This window comes from Taudactylus pleione, unplaced genomic scaffold (genome assembly GCF_031769625.1).
Source record: "Taudactylus pleione unplaced genomic scaffold, aTauple2 ptg001021l, whole genome shotgun sequence".
Lineage (NCBI taxonomy): Eukaryota > Metazoa > Chordata > Amphibia > Anura > Myobatrachidae > Taudactylus > Taudactylus pleione.
Genome location: NW_028285422.1, coordinates 941,705 through 964,258, shown reverse-complemented (window position 1 = coordinate 964,258; position 22,554 = coordinate 941,705). Strand labels below are relative to the sequence as shown.

The 22,554-nt window shown below is 45.3% G+C and overlaps 1 protein-coding gene across 1 annotated transcript in view; it reads left to right on the top strand.

The window, feature by feature from the left end:
- The window catches only part of DEF6 (DEF6 guanine nucleotide exchange factor), a 173,743-nt gene that overhangs the window by 71,926 nt on the left and 79,263 nt on the right, over window positions 1-22,554 (top strand). The window contains exon 4 of the mRNA XM_088461166.1: window positions 20,947-21,165. Within this exon, the coding sequence (XP_088317292.1) occupies window positions 20,947-21,165 (219 nt within the window). The remainder of the gene's footprint in view (window positions 1-20,946; window positions 21,166-22,554) is intronic.

Genomic DNA, 22,554 nt, shown 5'->3' with positions numbered 1-22,554 from the left:
GTGCATTGGGCTAACTTATTATTTTGTGTCCTTTAATTATTAAGAAAGAGAAACAAATTATGATCCAGCATGAAATACACTCAGAAAAAGGTTATGGCTCTGCATTAAACACAAGTTTAATTATTGTTTATTTATAAAATATCCTATGATTAACTTGGTTTTACTTCTCTACCTGCCTGTTATAATATGGTAGTTTTCATCTTTACATTTAGGGGTATATTTACTAAAGTGAGAGTTTTTAGAAGTGGAGATGTTGCCCATAGCAACCAATCAGATTCTACTTAACATTTAACTAGCACCTTCTAGAACAGGGATGGGGAACCTCAGGCCCGGGGGCCATATAAGGCCCGCGGAATCATTTGGTCTGGTCCTCAGAGCTTTTTTCTGCTAGCCTCATCTGGTTAGCAGGGTGCCTAGAATGGCACCCTGCAGCCAGAATCTATGCAGCTGTGCTGCCTGGAGTGTCCTTAGGACGCTTCAGACGGTCACACCGCTGCCCTTATAGCTCCCCGAAGCATCCTCAGGATGCTCTGGTCATTGCTGTAATCACCGGCAATTGTGGCCCCTCCTGTGTAACGTCATATGGAGGGGGCGTGGGCTGCATCGGGCCTGTGAATAATGTAATATATATCAAAATGGCCCTAAGACTCAGAGGCCCAAAGATATACAAGTGTCACATATCAAATTAATCAGTGCAGGCGCCTGGTGCATCCTAGTAGTATTGCATTGCGACTAAGATGCATTTTCGTCAAAAAAGATGCCAAGCGCTAGCAGGGTAGCATGGAACCTTGTGGGCCAAGAGGGTCTGTTTTGCATGACTGCAGCAATTATGTATGAGGACACGTCTGTAGCACACCACACTTATTCTGACTTTCTTATGCTGATGAATGATTTTTAATGATACACCTATAATATTTATTAAAACACATCTTAATATATGGTCTACTTTATTACTAAGTAGCATTAGCTAAATAGTAAATATCCAAAAATATTTAAGTTACAATATATGTTACCAATTTCAAATACTGTATTTCTCTCATAATGGTTCTCATGTTAATGTGGTGTAAATGTAGTTTTAGTTTAAAAACTTAGGCCCTCATTCAGACCCGGACGCAAGTGGCCGTTCGTACGTTAGGCGAACGTAAAGAAATATTTAAATTCAGGCACACGCTCGTATTTTCGTTCGCATCAAAACATCCTCCCCAAACTCAGGCGACCCCTCCTCTAACTAACGAGCGTGCCAAATAGCGAGCGTACATCCCCGAAGTGGTTTGAAGGGAACGCACGCACTAGTACTACCCGGAAGTTGGACTGTCAGATTTCGATTAACTGCTCGTTTATTCTGCCTACCTCCCTCAATCGTAACATGCCAATCAATATATCAATTAGCTTAATTGTTTTTTTTTTTTTTTTTTTTACACAATGCAATAAACTTTATTTATGTCCGTGTTTGTGTTTACCCGCAGAATACGTACGGCTTAAACATTCGCTTTTATTTGTCAAAATACATGTTAACCCCTATAAACTAATTGGTATATTTGTTTTTAGCCCCGCATATTTCATGGAGTTCATTTTTTAATGTAAATTTGCTTACGCATGTCACTGCATTAAGCCTATCATAAGTCTCCTCAGATTTCTGGCCCTGTCGAACACATGACTCATACACTAACCAATAGAATTGCTCCTGTTAATATCCTAAATACATTAGCCAATCAGAAAATTTTTGAGCACTTTATCAAAAATGATTTTTTGGCAAAACTCCATTGCCATCATGAGAGTCTCCGCATTCACCAGGCGCGAGCTGCTGGTGCTTACGGAGGTGATGGATCGGCGGATAACCAGCCAGCCTCCACCCATCACCAACCGGGAGAAGCGATCCGCATATGCGGAGGTTCGGGCCCGCCTGCGCTCCTTCGGCTCACGCTGCCATATCGGGCAGCTGGAGCGCAGGTGGTCGGACCTGCAATGGCGGACGCCCCGCTTGCTGGCATGCTTTCGCATGCAGATCGCTGCGAATAAGTTTAATGGATTGTGGTTTTCATGTTTGTCTTTGTGGCCCTAACTGCATGGCCATGTTTTCCCTGTCTTTCATCTTTATTCATTCTACTCATATCTGCATGGCCATGTTTTCCCTGTCTTTCATCTTTATTCATTCTAATTTTTTTTTTTTTTTGGGGGGGTTTGGGGGTGCATTTGAAATTGATTTTGTTTGCGGATTTGTGTTGGATCTAACCACAATTTGTTTACCATCTTTTAGGGGCCCAGCGAAGACTACGCCATCAGCGTCCCGCCAGACGGCGAGCACGGCCACTCTCCCCCACCCCCAGCCAACACTCCAACTCCACTCCTTCCCCAATTCCCCCTCTCCTCCAACCACCCCTCTTCGAATGACCCCCTCCCCGGAGTCGGTCATTACACCGCCCCGATCTTTGGGGAATGGACCCACCTCCGAGGAGGACGATGGAGGGCCTTCTGTAGCTGGCGTTGGGTCTTCCGGTATGTTTTTTTTTGCTGGTTTTTTTCGACACAAACTGTTTGTTTTTTGTTTTTAATTTTGGTCGTTTGCCGTAACCTGTTACTGCTGTTTTCAACATACACATAGCACACCTGTCTGAATTTGGACATAGGCCTTGTATTTTTGCCCTACACCATTTTAGTGTGATGAATTTTAATGCATTTTTTTTTTTTTTTAAATTGTTTTATTTATGTGGTTTCACTGTTGTTGTATTAATCCCCAATTTTTTCTCACCCACAGAGGAACAGAGGCTTCGGGCAAATTTAACAGGATGTGTGGCCCAGATGCACAGCCAAATCATCGGGGTGCTGGTGGTCCTTGACCGTATGTCGGTCCTCCTTAGGGAGTAGTTTTTTTTTTGTTCAACATTCTGTAAATAAATTGTTTTGTTTGAAGTTACGTTCTGGCTCATTCGTTTTGTCCCAACCACATATTGTTTACCCTGACATAAGTATAGTGTTCCTGCAAGGATTTCACATTTGGGCCAATAAGAGTGTGTGTTGTATTTTTGGGTCAAACAGCCACAAGAAACACCTAACAGTACAAATCTGATTTCCCTTTTTTGGTGTAGTCACAATTAGATATTTCAACATTTTCCAGGTTCCTAGTTGGTGTGCAAGCAGCTTAGGGCAATATTACGAAGCAAAAGGATTGTCCAGGCTTCCTTTTGGTGTTGGTTTGGACCCAGAATAAAGGAATCATTTTTGCACAAATGGCGTCAGTACTGGATTACCCCTTAGTCAAATGTTACATGTGTGAACCTGGTTACACTTGGTGGTAACGTTACAAAAAAGGGACAACATTTCGCTCTAAAAAAATTTAATACCAACATAACAGAAATTGCAAGGTGGTCACTCACAAACAAAACACACAGTGATAATCTCAAATACAACACATACCAAAAAACAAACACCCAAAAAAAACAATCAAGAACTGGTTGACGAAGGACCATGCCAACATGATTCCACATATATGGCGTGGCAAGAAGTGTTCCCGAATATAGCCACAAAATATCCACATACAGGTTTTGTAAGGGTAGCAGGAAGTAGTCATCGTTGGAGTGGCAAAGATTATGTCAAAAAACAGAAGAGGGAGAAACAAATTAGCAAAAAATTAGATGCTCTCAAACAAACCCAACCACATTAGGTATCAACACTGGTTTTTTGCAAATAATTACCTAAAAAATCTGGCCACCACATCATCGCGTATGGCCCCCCCACATACTGACCTCCGACCAACCTCGGGGGGGCCATCCTCAGGTAAGGCATCCTCTGGCTGCATTGGGACACCACTCCTTATGGCGATGTTGTGAAATATCCCACACAGGACCACAATTTTCGAAACCATATCCGGCAAATACATGAGTTCGCCACCAGAGCGGTGGAGGCATCTGAATCGGCCTTTTAAAAGGCCGATACAGCGCTCCACCACTTGCCTGGTGGCAGTAAGTGCGGAATTATACTCACTTTGTGGCCCTGGTGTGGGAGCCAAATAAGGAGTGAGCAGCCAGGTCGTGCAAGGGTAGCCACTGTCTCCTGTGAAAACGAAAAGACAACATCAGGCTCACTCTGTATGAAGCTTAACATTGTTATGTACTAAAGGTCTCCACTTACCCAGAAGCCACGCATCACCAGCTTGTAGGTTGGTAAATTTGTGCCATATCCCCGATTGCCGGATGACGAAGGAGTCATGTGCACTTCCTGGTAATTTTGCATTCAGGGACAGGATCTGGAGGGAGGCATCACATACCACCATTACATTGAGGGAGTGATAGTGTTTACGGTTTCTAAATATTGCCTCCAGCCGTGCTGGAGGCTGAAGTGGTATGTGAGTACCATCCACAACCCCTATGATGTGTGGGAAGCCAGCTATTTGGTAAAAATTGGCCTTGGCCACACTAAGGGCACCCATATCCAAAGGCATTTGAATAAAATGATGGAGGTGCTTGAAAAGTGCCTCCATCACTGCCCTCAGGATCCGGGAAAAGGAGGATTGTGAGATGCCCGCCACTATTCCCACCGTTGTTTGGAACGATCCCGAGGCACAGAAATGTAACACCGCCATTAATTGCGTAAGTGGTGGAATTGCTGTAGGACTGTCAATTTGCCGCTCAAGATCACTCTCTATTAATGAGAGAGTGTCTATGATGATTTTTGGAGGAAGACGGTATCGTCTTAAAACCTCATCATCTGGCATTCCAAAAAGGGTGACACGTGTTCGAAATATCTGGGGCCTTGCACGCCTACGATGCCTACGCCTGGGATGAGATTGAGGTTGGTCGCCTTCCGGGAGCAGGGCCAGAACAATCCGACCCAAATCAACCTGAAATGACAACATTGGAAGGTCAGCCTTTTTACAACACCCAATAAAAATACATGTAACTTTGCTTTCAAATACCATCCAGTGATGCTTACATGCCGGGGTATTGTCATGATATGTTGTAACTGCAAATAATAACATCAAAAATATACATCATTTTATGCTGGCCATGTCATTATCACAAATTTAAGCAACACAAAACATAAAAGGGGACACACACACATTTGGCCCAAGAGCAAAATGACGTTACGCACACTACGCCAAATAGAGGCCAAATGTAATCAACCAATGCTCCAGGCGACAAAAAACATTATTAAGGGATGAATACACATTTCACAATGCGCTAATTAGTTCGCAAATACAGGGCACAATAGCAAGTAGTAAAAATGCGCTAATTAGTTCGCAAATACAGGGCACAATAGCAAGTAGTAAAAATGCGCTAATTAGATCGCAAATACAGGGCACAATAACGGCGGCCAAAAATATTAACAAAAAACACAGAGTTCGATTTGCCAAAAAACAACGTCACATGTGGAAGGCCAACCAAAGTTGCGTACAGACAAACAAGAACATTCCCTAAACAATTTAACACATGAACTTACCAAGAGCTAATATCTAAGAAACCGGACCAAAATGTCTTTGGGGCAGAGCCAAAAAAAAACCTAAGAGAGATGAAATGACGGAAAAAAAATATTAGAAAAATCAACACCACAATGAGAGACAAATTGCCCCGAAGTTATACTTCCCCAAAGTTACCAAAACTGGAAACGATCCAAAAAACCAAAAGTGAAAAAAAAGGAACTGAAAACCAAGAAAAACCGCTAACACAAAAAATAAATAAATAAACGCAATCTCCAAAACCAGCCAACAATCAACTCCAACCAACGTAACCTCCAACATTCAATAAACGCCATCTCGAGTCGAAACGCCACAACCCATAAATAGTGTTTAGTTTCCCGCCCAAATTAAGGAAGGATCAGAGGAACGCACAATCAATGATGCGGCCGCAAAATAAGGACGCATGTATAAACGTCACAAGACAAAAACACAATTCTGGTGTATTTCTAGTTGGAACAACACACATGGATACAGACCAGGAAAACAATGGACAACAGTCCCGTGGTAAGTATTTCATGCATTTTGAATTTTAGATTTCTTCAAATTACCCCAAATAGGTGAGGAGGATGACATGGAAGAGGCTGCTGGGCCCAGTAATCCGGGCAAAGCTGCCAAAAAGAAAAGGCAGCCACAATTCACAAGAAAGGAGATGGAGGTTTTGATTCAGAAGTGTGTGGACATCCTGCCACAGGCAGACAGGAATAAGAGTGCAAGCCAGAAGTGGAGAATGTGGGAAGAGGTAGCCGTGGAGGTCAATAGGGTGGGGGATTATGTCCGTCTAGCCCGGGATGTCAAACGGCGGTAAGTAAACACTTGACCACCCTAAAACCAACAACCCAATCAAATAAAAAGTAATGCTTCCAATTTAACCCACAGATGGCAAGACTTCAAATATCGGCTGAAACAAAAAATGGCACACAGGGCTAGGCATGCAAGGGGGACAGGTGGAGGTCCCACCCCTGTGTCATTGGAGTTTACAGATTTAGAAGAGCTGGCACAGGGGTGTGTGCAGCCTGTGGAGGTGTTTGGCGTGTCCAACATGGATACGGACATGCCAGACTTTGCGGCTCCTCATGTTGTCCCAGGTAAATGTTGTGATGTCACCAACTGTGAAATGTTATTGTGCCAATATGTAGATTCTAATGTGAGTCTTTTCTCATTTTTCCAACAGAGACACAGGCGGATGAGTCTGCTTCAGAGGGGAGCCTTGGCCGCAGAATTTCTGCTGGCTCTGCAGGGGAGGAACCAGTACATCCGGCTGAGGACCCTGCAGAAGCCAGTCCAGGGCAATCCCCCTTGCAGGCAGTGTCCCTCCTCACAGAACTCAATTTAAAATCGGATTTCCATACGGAGATTCTGCAGAGGATGGACGCCAGTCTGGTACGGGTGGCTGAGGCCCTGGAGCAAAATGCTGCAGCCAACGTGACCATTGGTCAGGCCCTGGCGGAAAATACCAGGGCCAACATCCGCATCGCCACTGCCCTGGAGCATCTCGATCGCCAGCACATGGTGGAGCCGACCTCCCTTCCTGCCGGAACATCAGGATCCTCCACCTCTGGCACAACATCAGCCAATCCTCCAAATGTGCCTAGCCCTGTGCCTAGTCCAGAGGACAGGCCAGCCCGATGACATCCCGGACCCGGTCTGGCGCCCTCCCTCCCCCAGCCAAACGGGCGAAAAAATGGTGACACCATTGGCTACTTTTCCCACACTCCTTCTGTGCTTGCCTCATATACCTTTCTGGCCAAAACTTCCCTCTCCTTTCTTGTGAATTGTTTTTAATTTTTACATTTACGTTTATTCAAAAATTATTGTTTGCACAATTAATAAATATTGTGGAACACTGCCCAAAATGTTGTAGCTCAATATGTTTTTTTTTTATGGGTGGATACAAATAAATTTTGCAGAAATGTACGACTTTATATTCTGACATTCTTTACAAAATGGGTTACTTTTAATCCGGGCCCACAAGCCAACAACGTTCAAAAACACAAATTACACATTGTAAAAAAAGTGCTCGTTAAGGAACGTTTAAAACATTACCTAAGGAGTAAAAAACACCTTGCAAACACAAAATGAGGGACCAAACCTAAACATGATGACATTATTGTTACAATAGTCCAAAAACGAACACATTGCGCCCAAAATACACCCCCACAAATGTACGCTAATTGATTGTGTAATCGTGACATTAGCAGCTATGATTTCCACCTGCGTTCGGTTTTGTGCTATCCAAAAAAACTGCTTTCCAAACACATACCAAGCCGGTTTTCAATCCAACACTAATTGAGTTTCTGATAAGCCGTGATTAATCGATGCAACATCGTGGAGTGCCGGGAACGGAGGAGAAGGCCATCGCCACTGTGGTCTAGTTATCCAGCCCCTAAGCTGTGCGAGCATTTTGAAGGGAAAGAGGATCATCCAGTGACGTATGAGTTTGTACGAACACATTTGACGTTCGCATTTGTTAATGTATGTACACCCCAAAAACGCCTCGCCACGCCTGCGTTTTTCCATCTCCACCCCCGTCAACGCCCAAAAACGGCCTGTTCTGTCAATCACATTTGACATGTCACTTCCTGTACGCTATTTGACGAACGAGACAAAAAAAACTCGCTATCAGCCGTACGCACATGCGCAGTGTAACACCGGCGCATGCGCGGTTAGTCAACATCGGAACGCAACGAGCGTACTGCCTCTAACGAACGTCTCTGAATCAGGGCCTTAGCTCACTATAATTATACATTTCTATTCATTGGTTTCCAACTGCTTTAAGATTTTGTACTACTTTCCAAACTATATGATATTACAGGTTGAGCCTCCCATATCCAAGATGCTTGGGACCAGGGGTATTTTGGATATCGGAATATTCCGTATTTTGGAATATTTGCATACTATAATGAAATATCTTGGGTATAGGACCCAAAACTAAACACAGAATGCATTTATGTTCTATATACACCTTATACACACAGCCTGCAGGTCATTTTATACAATATTTTTAATAATTTTGAGCATCAAAAAAAGTTTATCTACATACATGAAATTCATTTATGTTTCATATACACCTTATACACACAGGCTTAAGGTTATTGTATACTGTATTATAATGATTTTGTGCTTTAAAAAAAGTTTGTGTACATTGAACCACCAGAAAGCAAAGGTTTCACATTCTCAGTCATACTAAAAATATTCCGTAATTCGGAATATTCCGTATTTCTGAATATTTGGATATGGGAGACTCAACCTGTAGTTATATGTTGAAACTTTTTTTTTCTACTTCAGGGTCCATAGGGTATCCACAGGATACCTTGGGGTATAGGTGTGACGTCAGTCATCGGGCACCATAGAGTTAAGCTTTCAGCCTCCCAGGATGCACTAGGGTCCCTCCTCCTATACCCCGCCCCCGAGCCAAGGCACCTCAGTTTAGTTTGGTGCCCGGCCGGAGTCGGGTGCACCTGTTGGAGTGGGGGCTAAGAAGAGCCCCTGAAGTTTTCCTGCATGCAGCTGTGGCTGCACATCTGGATGTACAGCATGGACAGTCAGTCCTGACGTCCATGCTGTCTTCCCTACACCCCGCCGGTACCAGAACACCGGTACCGATCCGGGGATGCTGGTGAGCATCTGGGGTCACAGCTAGCGGTGACCCCAGATGTTCCGGACCATGGCCGGAATCAAGGGGGACAGCAAGGTAAGCAGCGGGGTCCCGCGGTGGGTCCCCGCTGTTACATGGTCGAATATGCCCAGTTTCACTCCAGACCTCTGCAGCACCTGATCCTGTCCAAGTGGAACGGGCTGCCTCAGTCTCTGAAGTCCCAGACGATAGTGCTCACCCCGGAGGTTCGCCTGTCCCTTGCCTGGTGGTTGCAGACGACCCATCTCAGCAAGGGACGTCCGTTCTGGGTACCAAATTGGGTCCTGTTGACAACGGACGCCAGTCTTCGGGGCTTGGGAGCAGTTTCGGGTCCACAGTTGTTCCAGGGCAGGTGGACACCGACAGAAGCAGAGCTTCCAATAAATATCTTGGAACTCCGTGCGGTCTTCAATGCTCTCCAGCAGGCACATTGGGTTCTCCAGGGTCGCCCGGTGCAGGTCCAGTCGGACAACGCTACCACCGTGGCCTACATAAACAGGCAAGGAGGAACCCGAAGTCGGGCGGCTCTCGTAGAGGTGTCTCGGATCTTGGTATGGGCGGAGCGCAATCTTCCGGCCATATCAGCGGTCTTCATCCCGGGAGTGCTAAATTGGGAGGCGGACTTTCTAAGTCGCCAGGACGTTCATCCGGGGGAATGGTCCCTGCACCCGGACGTTTTTCAACTGCTGGTGGACAGGTGGGGTCTTCCAGAGATCGACCTCATGGCGTCCCGGCACAACAACAAATTGCCGGTGTACGGGTCTCGCACAAGAGACGAAGAGGCGTCTCTGGTGGATGCTCTGCCCGTCCGGTGGACGTTCCGGTTCGCATACCTGTTTCCTCCGGTTTCCCTTCTTCCACGGGTAATCCGGAAATTCAAACAGGAAGGAGGGACGCTCCTGTTGATAGCTCCCGCGTGGCCCAGACGGCACTGGTTCTCAGACCTTCAGGGTCTGTCCGTGGACAGTCCTCTGCGGTTGCCGCTACGACCGGACCTTCTGTCGCAGGGTCCTTGTCTTCACCCGGACCTGGCTCGGCTGTCTTTGACGGCGTGGCTGTTGAGACAGCCATGTTGAGGTCCAGGGGGTTTTCCAGCTCTGTGGTGCGTACCATGTTGCGAGCTCGGAAACCGTCGTCCGCGAGGATATACCATCGCGTGTGGCATACGTTCTTCCAATGGTGTCGACCGAGAGGTTATGCACGGCGGGAGTTTCATCTGTCTAGGATACTTGCCTTCCTACAAGCGGGACTAGATCATGGGCTTCGCCTTGCTTCTTTGAAGGTACAGGTTTCGGCCCTGTCTGTCTGGTTTCACCGTAGGATTGCTACAATCCCGGATGTGCGCACCTTTATGCAAGGTGTTCTCCGCATTCAGCCGCCCTTTGTTCCACCTGTGGCGCCTTGGGATTTGGCTGTGGTCCTGAGGGCTCTCCAGGGACCGCCGTTTGAACCACTGGGCTCAGTGGATCTTAAATGGCTAACAGCTAAGACTGTTTTCCTTCTGGCCATAGCTTCGGCCAGACGTGTTTCTGATTTAGGGGCTCTCTCTTGTAGACCCCCTTTCTTGATTTTTCATGGGAACAGGGCAGTGCTCCGCACTCGGCCAGAATTTCTTCCCAAAGTTGTTTCCCAGTTTCATGTTAACGAGAAAATAGTTGTTCCGGCCTTTAACTCACCTGGTCTTTCAGTGGGTGAGGCCACTTTGGATGTTGTGTGGGCCTTAAGGACTTCTGTTGACCGCACTTCTTCGTTTAGGAAGTCGAACGCCTTGTTTGTCCTCTTTGGCTTCCGTAAAAAGGGTTGGCCTGCTTCAAAGCAAACTTTGGCAGCCTGGATCCGTATGGCTATTTCTGAAGCTTATCTTCATGAAGGTCTGCCGGTTCCTCCTTCTTTGAAGGCTCATTCCACTAGGTCTGTGGGTCCTTCGTGGGCAGCTCGACGTGGTGCCTCTGCAGTCCAGATCTGCAAGGCTGCTACGTGGTCCTCTGTCCATACCTTCGTGAGGTATTACAGGTTTGACACCTTCGCCTCTCAGGATGCTTCCTTCGGGCGGCGGATTCTCCTTTCAGCACAGGAGCGTCCCCACCCTTAAAGGATCCTGCTTTGGGACATCCCCAAGGTATCCTGTGGATACCCTATGGACCCTGAAGTAGAAAATATGAGATATGGTAAGAACTTACTTTTGTTATCTCTATTTCTACGAAGTCCATAGGGTTCCACAGGACTCCCGCCCTGTCGCACCTGTGCTGCAGATGGGCTTTGGTCTGGTCACCGGTTTTCCCGTCTCCCTCTGGTGAGAGTGTGATTCTTGTGTGTATCCAGATCTTCTATCTCTCTCTTCCTTCTCCTCCGGCCTATGGCTTGGTAACTAACTGAGGTGCCTTGGCTCGGGGGCGGGGTATAGGAGGGGGACCCTAGTGCATCCTGGGAGGCTGAAAGCTTAACTCTATGGTGCCCGATGACTGACGTCACACCTATACCCCAAGGTATCCTGTGGAACCCTATGGACTTCGTAGAAATAGAGATAACAAAGGTAAGTTCTTACCATATCTCATATTTTTTTAAACAAACTAGTAATTGTAATATTAAAAATGCATGTAACATTGCATGACAAAAACAAAATTATTTTAATTTTTTTATGAAAATAAACCTGTCAAAAGCTAGAAAAGCATGTAAATTTACTTGGAAGCAAAGCAAAAAAGTAAGTAACTTTGCACTTGAACAATGCAAGGGGTGCAACTGCTAATACATTTATTATTTTTTTAATGCAGGGCAAATACTGTCTGATTTTGCATGTAGCCCACAGCTGGACAGCTTTATTTTTACGCTGCAATTTAGATTTGAGTTTGGACACGCCCCTCTCAAATTTAAATCTCACTTCAAATGTTGTCATCGATTGTTTAAAGGATGGACACCCCCAGAAAATATGTCTTATTCATGGGGTTTACTTAATTCCCTGTATTAAGATAATTACATATATAGGGTCTAATGGTGAGTTGAACTCACACTAATTTGCATATCGTAAAGTACATAGTGCCTGAATCTGTGGTGGACCAATGCCGATGTTTATGGTATTGAGCAATTCTATTTGTACTGTGCATGCATATCATATCATTACCGAAGGCGGTCGCATTGAGGACCTGGACGCAGAGTGATTGACAGTCAGGGAGCGTTTATGGGTGGTAACGGGGAATGGAGATTCAAATACAGGTGTGTTTTGCGATTATTTCAGAGTGTGTCTGTGTCGATGCTGTGACCGATATTGCATCTGTGTACGCAAGCGTCAGACTTGAGACACCTCTAATGGGCGTCTAAATACAAGTCCCAGAGGCTGCGACATTTGCATATTTTCTATCAACCACTGCATACGGGATCGCAGCCGCAACAGGATCCCCGTCCACCTCTAAATCAGACCCGTAAACTGGCTCTGTTCATGCCCAGAAGTCATCCTCATACATATGTGGGCATGCATATTTCCATGTATCTGATATTTACTGCTGCTGGCAGCTGGAGAGATGTGATGGGAGAGGGAAGGAATGTTCTAATGAATAAAACAGATAGAGATGGGCACAGAGAAGGCTGTAATAGCCATATAACAGGTACCAGAGGATGATGACCAGCACTACCTAGCCACTTCTGAATTGCTGATTGTAAATTCATCTCTGAATTTTATAGGCGCTCTCTTTATTGCGCCAACATATATTCTGTTTTTATGTGCATGTTTTAGCAATGTTTTTCTACTAAAATATATGTTTCAGTGTTATTGAAACCTAATAGTGAATTAGTATTTTTACAAACAAGATAAATGAACATGGCTGTAAGTTCTGCACGTATCCTTTGATGTATGTGCCTCAGCATGTGGGCATAATTACACTATTTCCCATGCATTATATGCAATATATGAGCTTGTACATCCAGCTCAGTATTAAAGTCTCATATATGTCAATTGTATTGAATAGAAAAAATGTTTTGCAAAAATCCTGTACTGTATGTAAAATTTACCATGTTAAGTCCAGTGGTAACTTAACAGTAATAGGGGTAACCCATGGCTTTTCCTTGGAAAAGCTTTCTTAAGAATTTTTTTTCTGAAGGGGGTAAATGCCTACAGAGGCATGAGAGGAATCCTTAGAGGTAATGGCGCAAAGAAGGAATAAGAAATGGAGTAGAGGGGTATCAGACTGGTATTCCTCTTTAGCCACTGTTCAAGTCAGACCTGGGAGTTCTAGTAGATGAACCAGGGCACATAGGGGTAAATTTACTAAGAATTGTGTTTGGGCAACATTGCAATCTCAAGTGAGTTTAGCCTGTTTTTCTGACTCGCAAATTTACTAAGGGCAAACCCATGTGAACTCACAGGAAACAGACATCAAAACTCGCATGAGTTTACAAAACACAACCAAATACACCATCGGCCAAACTCGCAAGTACTTTCCTTAGGAAACCATACAACTCGCAAATTTACCAAGAATCGAGTTTTGAAACTCGCATGACAAATGGCCATACTCTCAACAAAATAGACTTTTCAAATAGACGACCTCCTGAGGTGACTGCATGAGTTTAGACGTGTTTGCATGTGTTCACAGGTGTTTCAAGTTGCTATTAGTGGGAAAACACTAGGGATGAGCGGGTTCGGTTCCCTGAGAACTGAATCCGCCCGAACTTCGGGGATCCGGCCCGATCCGAGGCGCCCCTCGAATCTCTCCTCCTGCCCTGGATCCCTAATCGAGGCAAAACCTCTCGACCCTCTGTGCCGGATCTCGAGGTTTTGCCTCGAGCGGCCAATTTTAAAAATTCCTTTGCCTTCAATGGGCAAAGCGCTGATTGGCTGACAGAGCCGTCTGTCACGGCTCTCAGCCAATCAGCGTTTCGGTGCTCATTTGCATGTAGCACGGACCCGGGAGATCTGTGCTACATGATTGACACAGAGCACGGATGGGTCAGTGAGACCCGTCTGTGCTGCTGTGTATTTCAATGACACAGATGCACGCACGGAACAAGAGATCCGTGCTACTTGCATCTGTGTCATTGACACAGAGCACTGACAGGTCCGTGAGAAAAAATGGCGTGCCCCCCTCAAAAAAAGAGCAACCAGCCCCGGGTATTAGTCACCCAGTGCTAGGTGTGCTTAAATACAGGGGACAAACGACGTAGGGGTTTCCCGTACTTAAGCACAACCAGCACAGGGCTAGTCAGAACTAGCCCTGGTTGCCAAAATACGGGGGACAAACGACGTAGGGGTTTCCCGTATTCTGCGCAACCAGCACTGGGCTCTGATCCAGTCCTGGTTCTGGAAATACAGGGGAAAAAATTAGAAGGGTTCCCCTGTATCTTCCAGAACCAGCACCAAACTTTTTCTAGCAGGGGGCTGATGCCACAGCCAGGGGAGCCCTTTCACCGGGCCCCCCAGCCGCAGCAGCAGCCCTGACCACTAGTCAGCCCAGTCTGGGGATCCCTGGAGAGCTGGGGACCCCCCCAATAAAGGGGTTCCCCTCTCCAGGGCACCCCAGGCCCGGGGCTAGCCTCGCCACCTCCCGGTGGGGGTGGGCAGGTTGATTGTGCAGTGTGGTGTAAATAAATAATAGCAAACATTGGCCCTCATTCAGAGCCGTACGCTCTGAGCAGAGCGCACGCTCTGAATGAGGGCCGCCCTCCATAAAAATGGAGCGTCCTCCTGGACGCTCGTATAGCTGTGGGTCACTACCCACAGCCTATACGAGAGTGCAGTTTGATGGCCGCGATGGTCGTGACCATCGCGACCATCGAAACTGCGAGCCGGAGCCTGCGGTTGAGGTTTTCAACCGCAAGCCCCGGAGTGATTTTGGCTCTATCAGAGCCAAAATCACTCCCACTGACATCACTAGTGATGTCAGTGGGCCGGCTTCTGATGGGAGGCGTTCCCGTGGGAACGCCCCCGTCAGGGAGGCACGCCCCCGGCACGCCCAACAAAGGGGGCGTGCTGTCAATCAACATCGAGAGCACGCCCCCTTTGATCAGACACAACGAGCGAAGGAAAGTCCTTCGCTCGTCGCGTCTGGCGCATGCGCACGACGGAGCTCCCGCCGTCGTGCGCTTGCACAGAGCACAACATCGACCCACTTGCGAGCGAACAGCCGCTTGCGAGTGGGTCTGAATCAGGCCCATTGTCTTTACAAGTAGAACTGCAGGTCCCAGCAAGCCTGCACCACATGCTGGTACTTGGAGAACCAGAAGTACCAGTATGCAGGGCATTAAGGGCCCACTAGTACCTGTAGTTCACCTTTAAAAAAATGTTTAAAAAAAACACAGGACACACAAACCGTGACAGTATAAGTTTATTAAACATACATACACTCACACATGTACACATACTCACCTATGTATCCCTGTAGCTATCGGTTCACTTCTCAGGTAAAGTATCCATAGGGGACCTGTGAAAAAAAAACTATACTCACCATCTCCTATGCAAGGTTCTGTCCTCTTCATTCCAAAGTAGGCATCCCACGGACTTGGCAAAAAAAAAACGAAATTCGCGATCCACGAACTTGTACCGTTTTATAGAACAGTACTTCCCGAATGATAGCTTAGCGGTAGAATTTCACCATGTAAACCCCGCCGCTACGCGTTCATTGGCTGAGAGAGGGATTTCAGAGGTTCTACCACCAGGCTGGAAGGACCCAGGAGCAAGGAACTGAGCAGAAAATTAGGTAATGCAGGTATCAAAAAGGCTGCTCAGGCCACATTTTTTTGGATGTGTTTGAACCTGAACGCATTGGCTGATGGCGAAGTCAAACAGATGTTCCGGATGAACTGTAACAACATATTCCATCTGTATGACCAAGTCAAACTGGACCTAGACCCTGACACAGCACATTCCCACTCTGACTCAGACCTGCATAAGCTTCTGGCTGTGTTTCACTTTCTGGCTGCTGGTAGTTTTCAGTCTGTGACCAGAAGAGTTCTTGTGATATCCCAGTCAACATTCTCATGGTACCTACAGTAATACTGGTAATGGCGGCATTTCAGTCACTAATGAATACCTGCCTCTGCTTCCCTATTCAGGAGTCACAGTGGCATGCAGTCAGTGTAGATTTTTTTTTAGCATTGTGGGGCATCCTGGGTGATATGGCATTCTTGGAGCGGGTCAATCTGCTGGCAGTCTTTCGTCCAAACAGCACATAGTGGAATTTCAAGACCTCCTGCAAAAGGACCATGTTCTTCTCGCCCCTCTGCCTGGGCACCTCCTCCCTGTTGCCTGTATGGCTCTATAGGGCCTCTTTAGATGCAACCTCCTTCATTTCACTCTCTCCCTGCCTTTCCTCTGCCCTGGGCATATTCCTTTCCCCTGCCCTATACAAATGCAAAACACACAGAATAAAAAGACAGACTTAAACAAACCTCCTCTCCTACTACCCACACATGCCACACACACAAAACACACTGACAGGTCAAAAGAAAAAAGACACAATCAAGAAAGACAGAAAAATAAGACAAACAGATATATGACAAGACAATAAATATGCACAAAACAATTGCCACATACCAAGCAGCAATCTATTCCAGTAGCCAAAAACTCTCCTACACCACTAAACACACTCCTCACTTTCCCTCTGCAACCTCCAACCAACAAAACCCTCAAAGGTTGAGCTGTTTGTGGTGTTTTTATATGCTTAGGCAGTGTGTACATGATGTGACTGCTTCAATCAGAACATGTTTCTAGGATGATGCATTCATTCTGTGTATTTTCTAAACACAACCATTCTCCTGTGTGTTTTCTAAATACAACTATTCTCCTGTGTGTTTTCTAAACACAACTATTCTCCTGTGTGTTTTATGTAATCACATCCATTCTCACACGTGTTTTATAAGCACATCCATTCTCACGCGTGTTTTACCTAAAACTCACACGACAAAACACATTTGCATTCACCATTGGAAAAAACAATTTTGCAAAACTCACTTCTTGGTAAATTTGCGAGTTTGGTCTGGGAAAACTCACGTGTGTTTATGAGAACCTATTCGATTCTTAGTAAATTTACCCCCAGGAAAGTAGGGATATCATTTTCTTAGCAGTTTAGAGACATAGGGGTAAATTTACTAAGATTCGTGTTGGCCCGAGATTGAAATCTCGGGTGAAAATATAACTTTTTTCCTTATCGGGAATTTACTATTATTAAACTCTGATTTTTTTTATCTTTATCTTTTGGGGGTGAAATCAGGTGCGTTAATACTGCAAATTTGGGCGTGTTTTTTAATTAGAAATGAATACACCATCGACTGAAATCGGAAGTACTTTTCATTCACTTCAGCATAAATCGGGAATTTACCATTATTCATTTTGCTGTATTCAGCTGTTTTTGCTGCCAAATCTGGGACTAAATAGAAGTTGCAAATGCACCACCTCCTGAGCTGCGAGTTTCCATCAAACATACACAGATCAGTGTGATTTCTGTATATTTAATATTGAAAACAGTGTTGTAAGGATTAATTTTTTTAATTTTACGTGGGGTCCCCCCCCAAAAGCATAACGAGCCCCGGACTTGTCAGCCTGTCCTGGTGCTCAAATTACGGGGGAGAAAACGTGTAGTGTTCCCCCGTAATTTAGTAACCAGCACCTGGCTGCAGGGCCAGTCCTGGTTTTAAATATGGGGGAAAAACGTGTAGGGGTCCCCCTATATTTAAAATCAGCATCGGACCAAACCAACCGGGGTGTAATTCCACAGTCAGGAGACCTTATCACCGGGTCTCCAGGGTCAAAGCATTAAAACCCCAAGCCGGGGATCTCCCAAAACCCCAGGCTTAGGGTGAAGCCCGGGGCTCTTCCCCAAACCCCTGGTATATAGTTAAAAACTATTGTAATTTACAATGGAACTACAGGTGCCAGCATGCCTGCCATTTGGCACTTGTGGAAGTACAAGTGGCAGTAGGCGGCCGGCACTCATACCCCCACTGTAAATTAAATAGTTGAGAAAAAAAACAGAGCACACACCGTCTAAAGTACAACTTTATTACATACCTACCTCACTCACACAAACTTACCTGCTGCCGGATGTTCAATAATTTTTATTGATATACCACATTATTACCCCCGTACCCACATCCCAAGGGTGCGGGTAAGAGCCCCGGGCTTCAGCCTAAGCCTGGGGTTATGGGAGAGTGGGGACCCCTTCTTGGGGGGCTCCCCTCCTCCACTGAGATCCCTGGCTTGGGCTGACCGGCTTGGGCTGTTAATGCTTTGGCCCTGGAGACCCGGTGATAGGGTCTCCTGGCTGTGGCATTACACCCCGGTCGGTTTGGGTCCAGTGATATAGGGGGAGCCCCACGCATTTTTCCCCCCCTATATTTAAAACCAGGACTGGCCCTGCAGCCAGGTGCTGGTTCCTAAATTACGGGAAAATCCTACATGTTTTTTCCCCGTAATTTTAGGTACCAGGACTGTCTGACCAGTCCGGGGCTGGTTATGCTTTTTTTGGGGGGGGGGCCCACATAATTTTTTTCCAAAAAATAATCTTAATAGGACAAAAAAAAAAGCAGCCTGCACATATTTCACTGATATGTGCAGGCTGCTTGTTCGGGAGGGAAAGTCGGGCAGGGAACTCAGGGCTTCAATACGGACAGGATTGATCAAATACACCATCAAACAACGCGATCATGTCAAAACCGGGTGCTTGGTAAATACCCAAATTTTTAAGTGGAAAAAATCGTCCGTTTTTGATCGATCCTATCCGTGTTTAAAAACAGGACAAATCGGGACCGAAACGAATCTAGTAAATTTACCCCATAGGGCCCGAGTCGCATGCAATCTGCACATAATGCTGATGTTCATGTAGTTGAGTACGGTAATTTCTTAAAAGTCCTACGACGCATGCTTTACACAGAGTGTACACACAAAGGCGCTGTTGCGATCAGGACAGATGGTATCAGAAATGTGGAAATGTGATGGGAGGTGACTAGACAAGCAACAATGTTCCTTTCAGTGGGCGTGTCACTACAGGCGGCTGCGTTATCAGATATGTGGAAAACTACCAATTGCTTCACAGTCTATCCATCAAAGACTGGATGATAGGGGGAACATGGTTTGAAGCTTGGATGCGACCAAATGCCATCTTGTATATATTTAATAAGAATTTTTCAGAATTTCTACATTAATTGACAATTTTGATATTCTTCTTCTAATATCCATCTAGACTTCACCATCAGTGGCAACTCCCAAATCCTTTGCCTAAACCTCCTTATAAGGTTCCAGATAAACTGGGTTCAGAGCAAGGATTGAATTATAACTTGAATTGAGATAATGCTGTTCTAGTTGGTGAATAAGTACATTGGGCCTGATTCAGAGATGTATAAAATGCCGATATTTACGCAGATCGAACGATTGTTTGCCATTGCGCACACGTGTAAGACGCACTGCGCATGCGCAGCGATTGTTTTGTGATCACGCTCGCACAGAAAATTAATTTGCAAAGTGAGTGACAGGTAGTCAGCGTTTGGGGGAGGTAATGGGAGATTGTAAGGCAAATACAGGTGTGTCTGACCGTTTAAACACTGTTTCATGGGCGTAGATAAAGTAGCTATTGCAATCTCCTTTGCAGCATGAGAGCTCTCAGCATGTCAGAAGACGCAGTGTTTGAGACAGGTCATACTTGCCGCATATGTTGCATGGCTGCCCGATCTGTATTGATGTTACCAACGTTTTCGCTGGTGCGTGACGCCAGATAGATACTGTATGTGAAGGCAGCAGTGGGCGTACCAATGCTCGGGCAAGCTTTGGAAACATTTTCATATTTTCCCAGCACAATCGCAGCTGCAATTGCATTAGTGTACATCTCTGTATCAGGCCCATAGTGCATGTGTTAAATATCTTAATTTGTCCTTGTTCATTTGAGAATATATAAAACTTTCATTTAATATTTTTATTGAATTTCTGCATTTCAGGGGCCAAATGAATGTGACTATGGAGACGAAACGGCTAAAGCCCGTTTTGATCCAAGGTCATGCAAAATTGTTTAAATGCTCTGAGAGTAAACTTAGGCTGTCTCCATAATGGGGATCGATGTTGTGTTAGACAGTGACTACTGTTATACTGTCCCATATAGTGAACGTAAATCGGATTGTAAGGATTGCATGATCTGTTTTCTAGACAGCCGCCTTCTTTGTCCCCTCCTGAATTAAGGGCATTATGGGCCTGATTCTAAGTCGCATGCAGGTGAGAATGTGGTTGCATTTTAAATTAAAATAGATTGAAAAGAAAAATCCTAATGCGACTATACACATGCCCTATTGCATACGCATCACACCATGCCACTTTCTCCATATGCGAAAGCAGCCATCATCATTATCATCAGCAGTTACACCCAGCCCAAGCTATGTTCATGAAATCCGTCTTAATTTGGTGTCCCCTCATAATTTGCATGATTCACAATAGTGAGCAGCTGGCTACATGCCCACAACACACACAATGGTTGTCTAGCAGCCGCAGAGAAACAGCTGAGGTCCATGTGATTCTGAATCATGTACGCTTGCAAAGATGCATATGCAGCCCAAAATACTGTACATGCACAATAAGCAAACAATTGCTAGATGAAGTCGCATATGCGGCTGAGTTGAGTCGCTTGGTAATACAGTCACAAAATTGGCAGCCCTATACCGACTGAAGTTGTAGATATAGCCAGAATTTATCTTCTGATTCATGTTTTATACTCGCCCTAAATAAACTTGTTACAGCATGTAAGGAATTGAGAGTTTGATTAGAGAATATAAATGGTAACATCTGAAAAAAATATAGGAGGCAGGGCAAAATGTGTATTTTAACTGAATTTATTGCACTATTCAAATTATTCAATCACAGCTGTATTTAACTGATGAACAGCTATTTCTTTTGTAGGTGCAATACCTTCTGCAGAAGCTGCTTACTACAGCCCGATCAGAAGTAGGAGAGATGGAGTTGGGTGAAATGATGTCCTCCTTAGCACAGGGGGTGTCTGTCTGGCAGTTCCTGGAGCTAGTTGCTTCACCAAAAATTGTAAGGGGGATTAGCATGGAAACACTTAGTATGGCGATCCAAGATCTGTACGAGGAGATTATTCAAGATGTACTGAAACAGGTAGGATACTTTATTATTTTTCTATTTTTATTTTGCCCTTTGTTTTTTTGGGGGGGATGGTAACGTAAAACATAGTTCTTGTATTAATACTGTGTGTTTCACAAACCTTATACAAGTTTATCACTAGCCTGCAGAACCTTTACAATCAGTGTAGCTTCACTACTGTTTCTGCAGCGGCTGAGGTTCATCCTAGTCGCCAGGAGGCAAGTTACAGTTTGGTGCAAATACTCCTTCCCCACACACATACATATATCTTAATATACAGACACAAACATGCTAAAATAGAATATGTGAATATGTTTCAGTTGAGCCTATTTACTATAGTAATTTTGCAGGATATCCCCCGAAAACACCCATTTTCGGGAAACATCCGCATATTTACAATATACCCTGAATGTATCTAGTGGGGAAACACAGAAGATATTGTAGATTTCTGCCACGGTCCCCCGTTTGCAAAAGTGGGCATACATCTATATGTGCCAACTGTGCAGAGGAATGGGTTCGGTTCAGTTTAAGCCCACAGCATACAGAGGGAGAATAAAGTTCCAAGGCTCAGAGGTACTGAATAATTGGAGACAGTGCAGCATGAAGGACTGCCACTGCTGCACTGTCAGCATAGCCGGGCCTATGTTCTTTTACTGCCATTAACCCTATTGGTGCCATCTGTCTGCATATCTGGCGGGCATCCGCCCCCAACCTCTGAATCCAGGCCCATTTGCCTCTACATCATTTTTTATTTAAAAAAAAATAATCATTCAAGTGACCTGTCTACAACAAGTAATTAATTATATTACCTAAAGCAACCAGTTACACATTTCCTTCTATCTGTACCCTCTTTTGTCAGTCTCCTGCCTCTCTGTGCCCCTTCTGCCTCTCTGTACCCTTATCTGTGCCCTCTACCGCCTCTCAGAGCCTCTATCTGTCCCCCTTCTGCCTTTCCGTGCACCTATTGCACCCCATCTGTCTCTCTGTGCCTCTATCTGTTTCCTCTCTGTCTCTCCGTGCCTCTGTCTGGGCCCCCTTCTGCCTCCCTGTGCCTCTTTCTGTACCCCCTTCTGCATTTCTGTGCCCCCTTCTGCCTCTCTGTGCCTCTATTCGTGCCCCCTTCTGCCTCTATGTGCCTCTGTTTTTGCCCTCTTCTGCCTCTTTGTACCTCTATCTTTACCAGAAATTATTCAAGTAGTGAAAAGGATGAATTTCGTCCTTGTTTTCTCATGTGTATGGCCACATTAATCCTCAATGTGGGCTAGTTTTGAAGCTTCTCCTAACATTTGAGTATTATTTTGCAGCAGATGGGACGATGCAATGACCGATAGCATGCTGCTACATGCAGCATGTAACCATATATTGTTACATCGCGACGCTCTGTTGCTGGGCATGCATATCGTA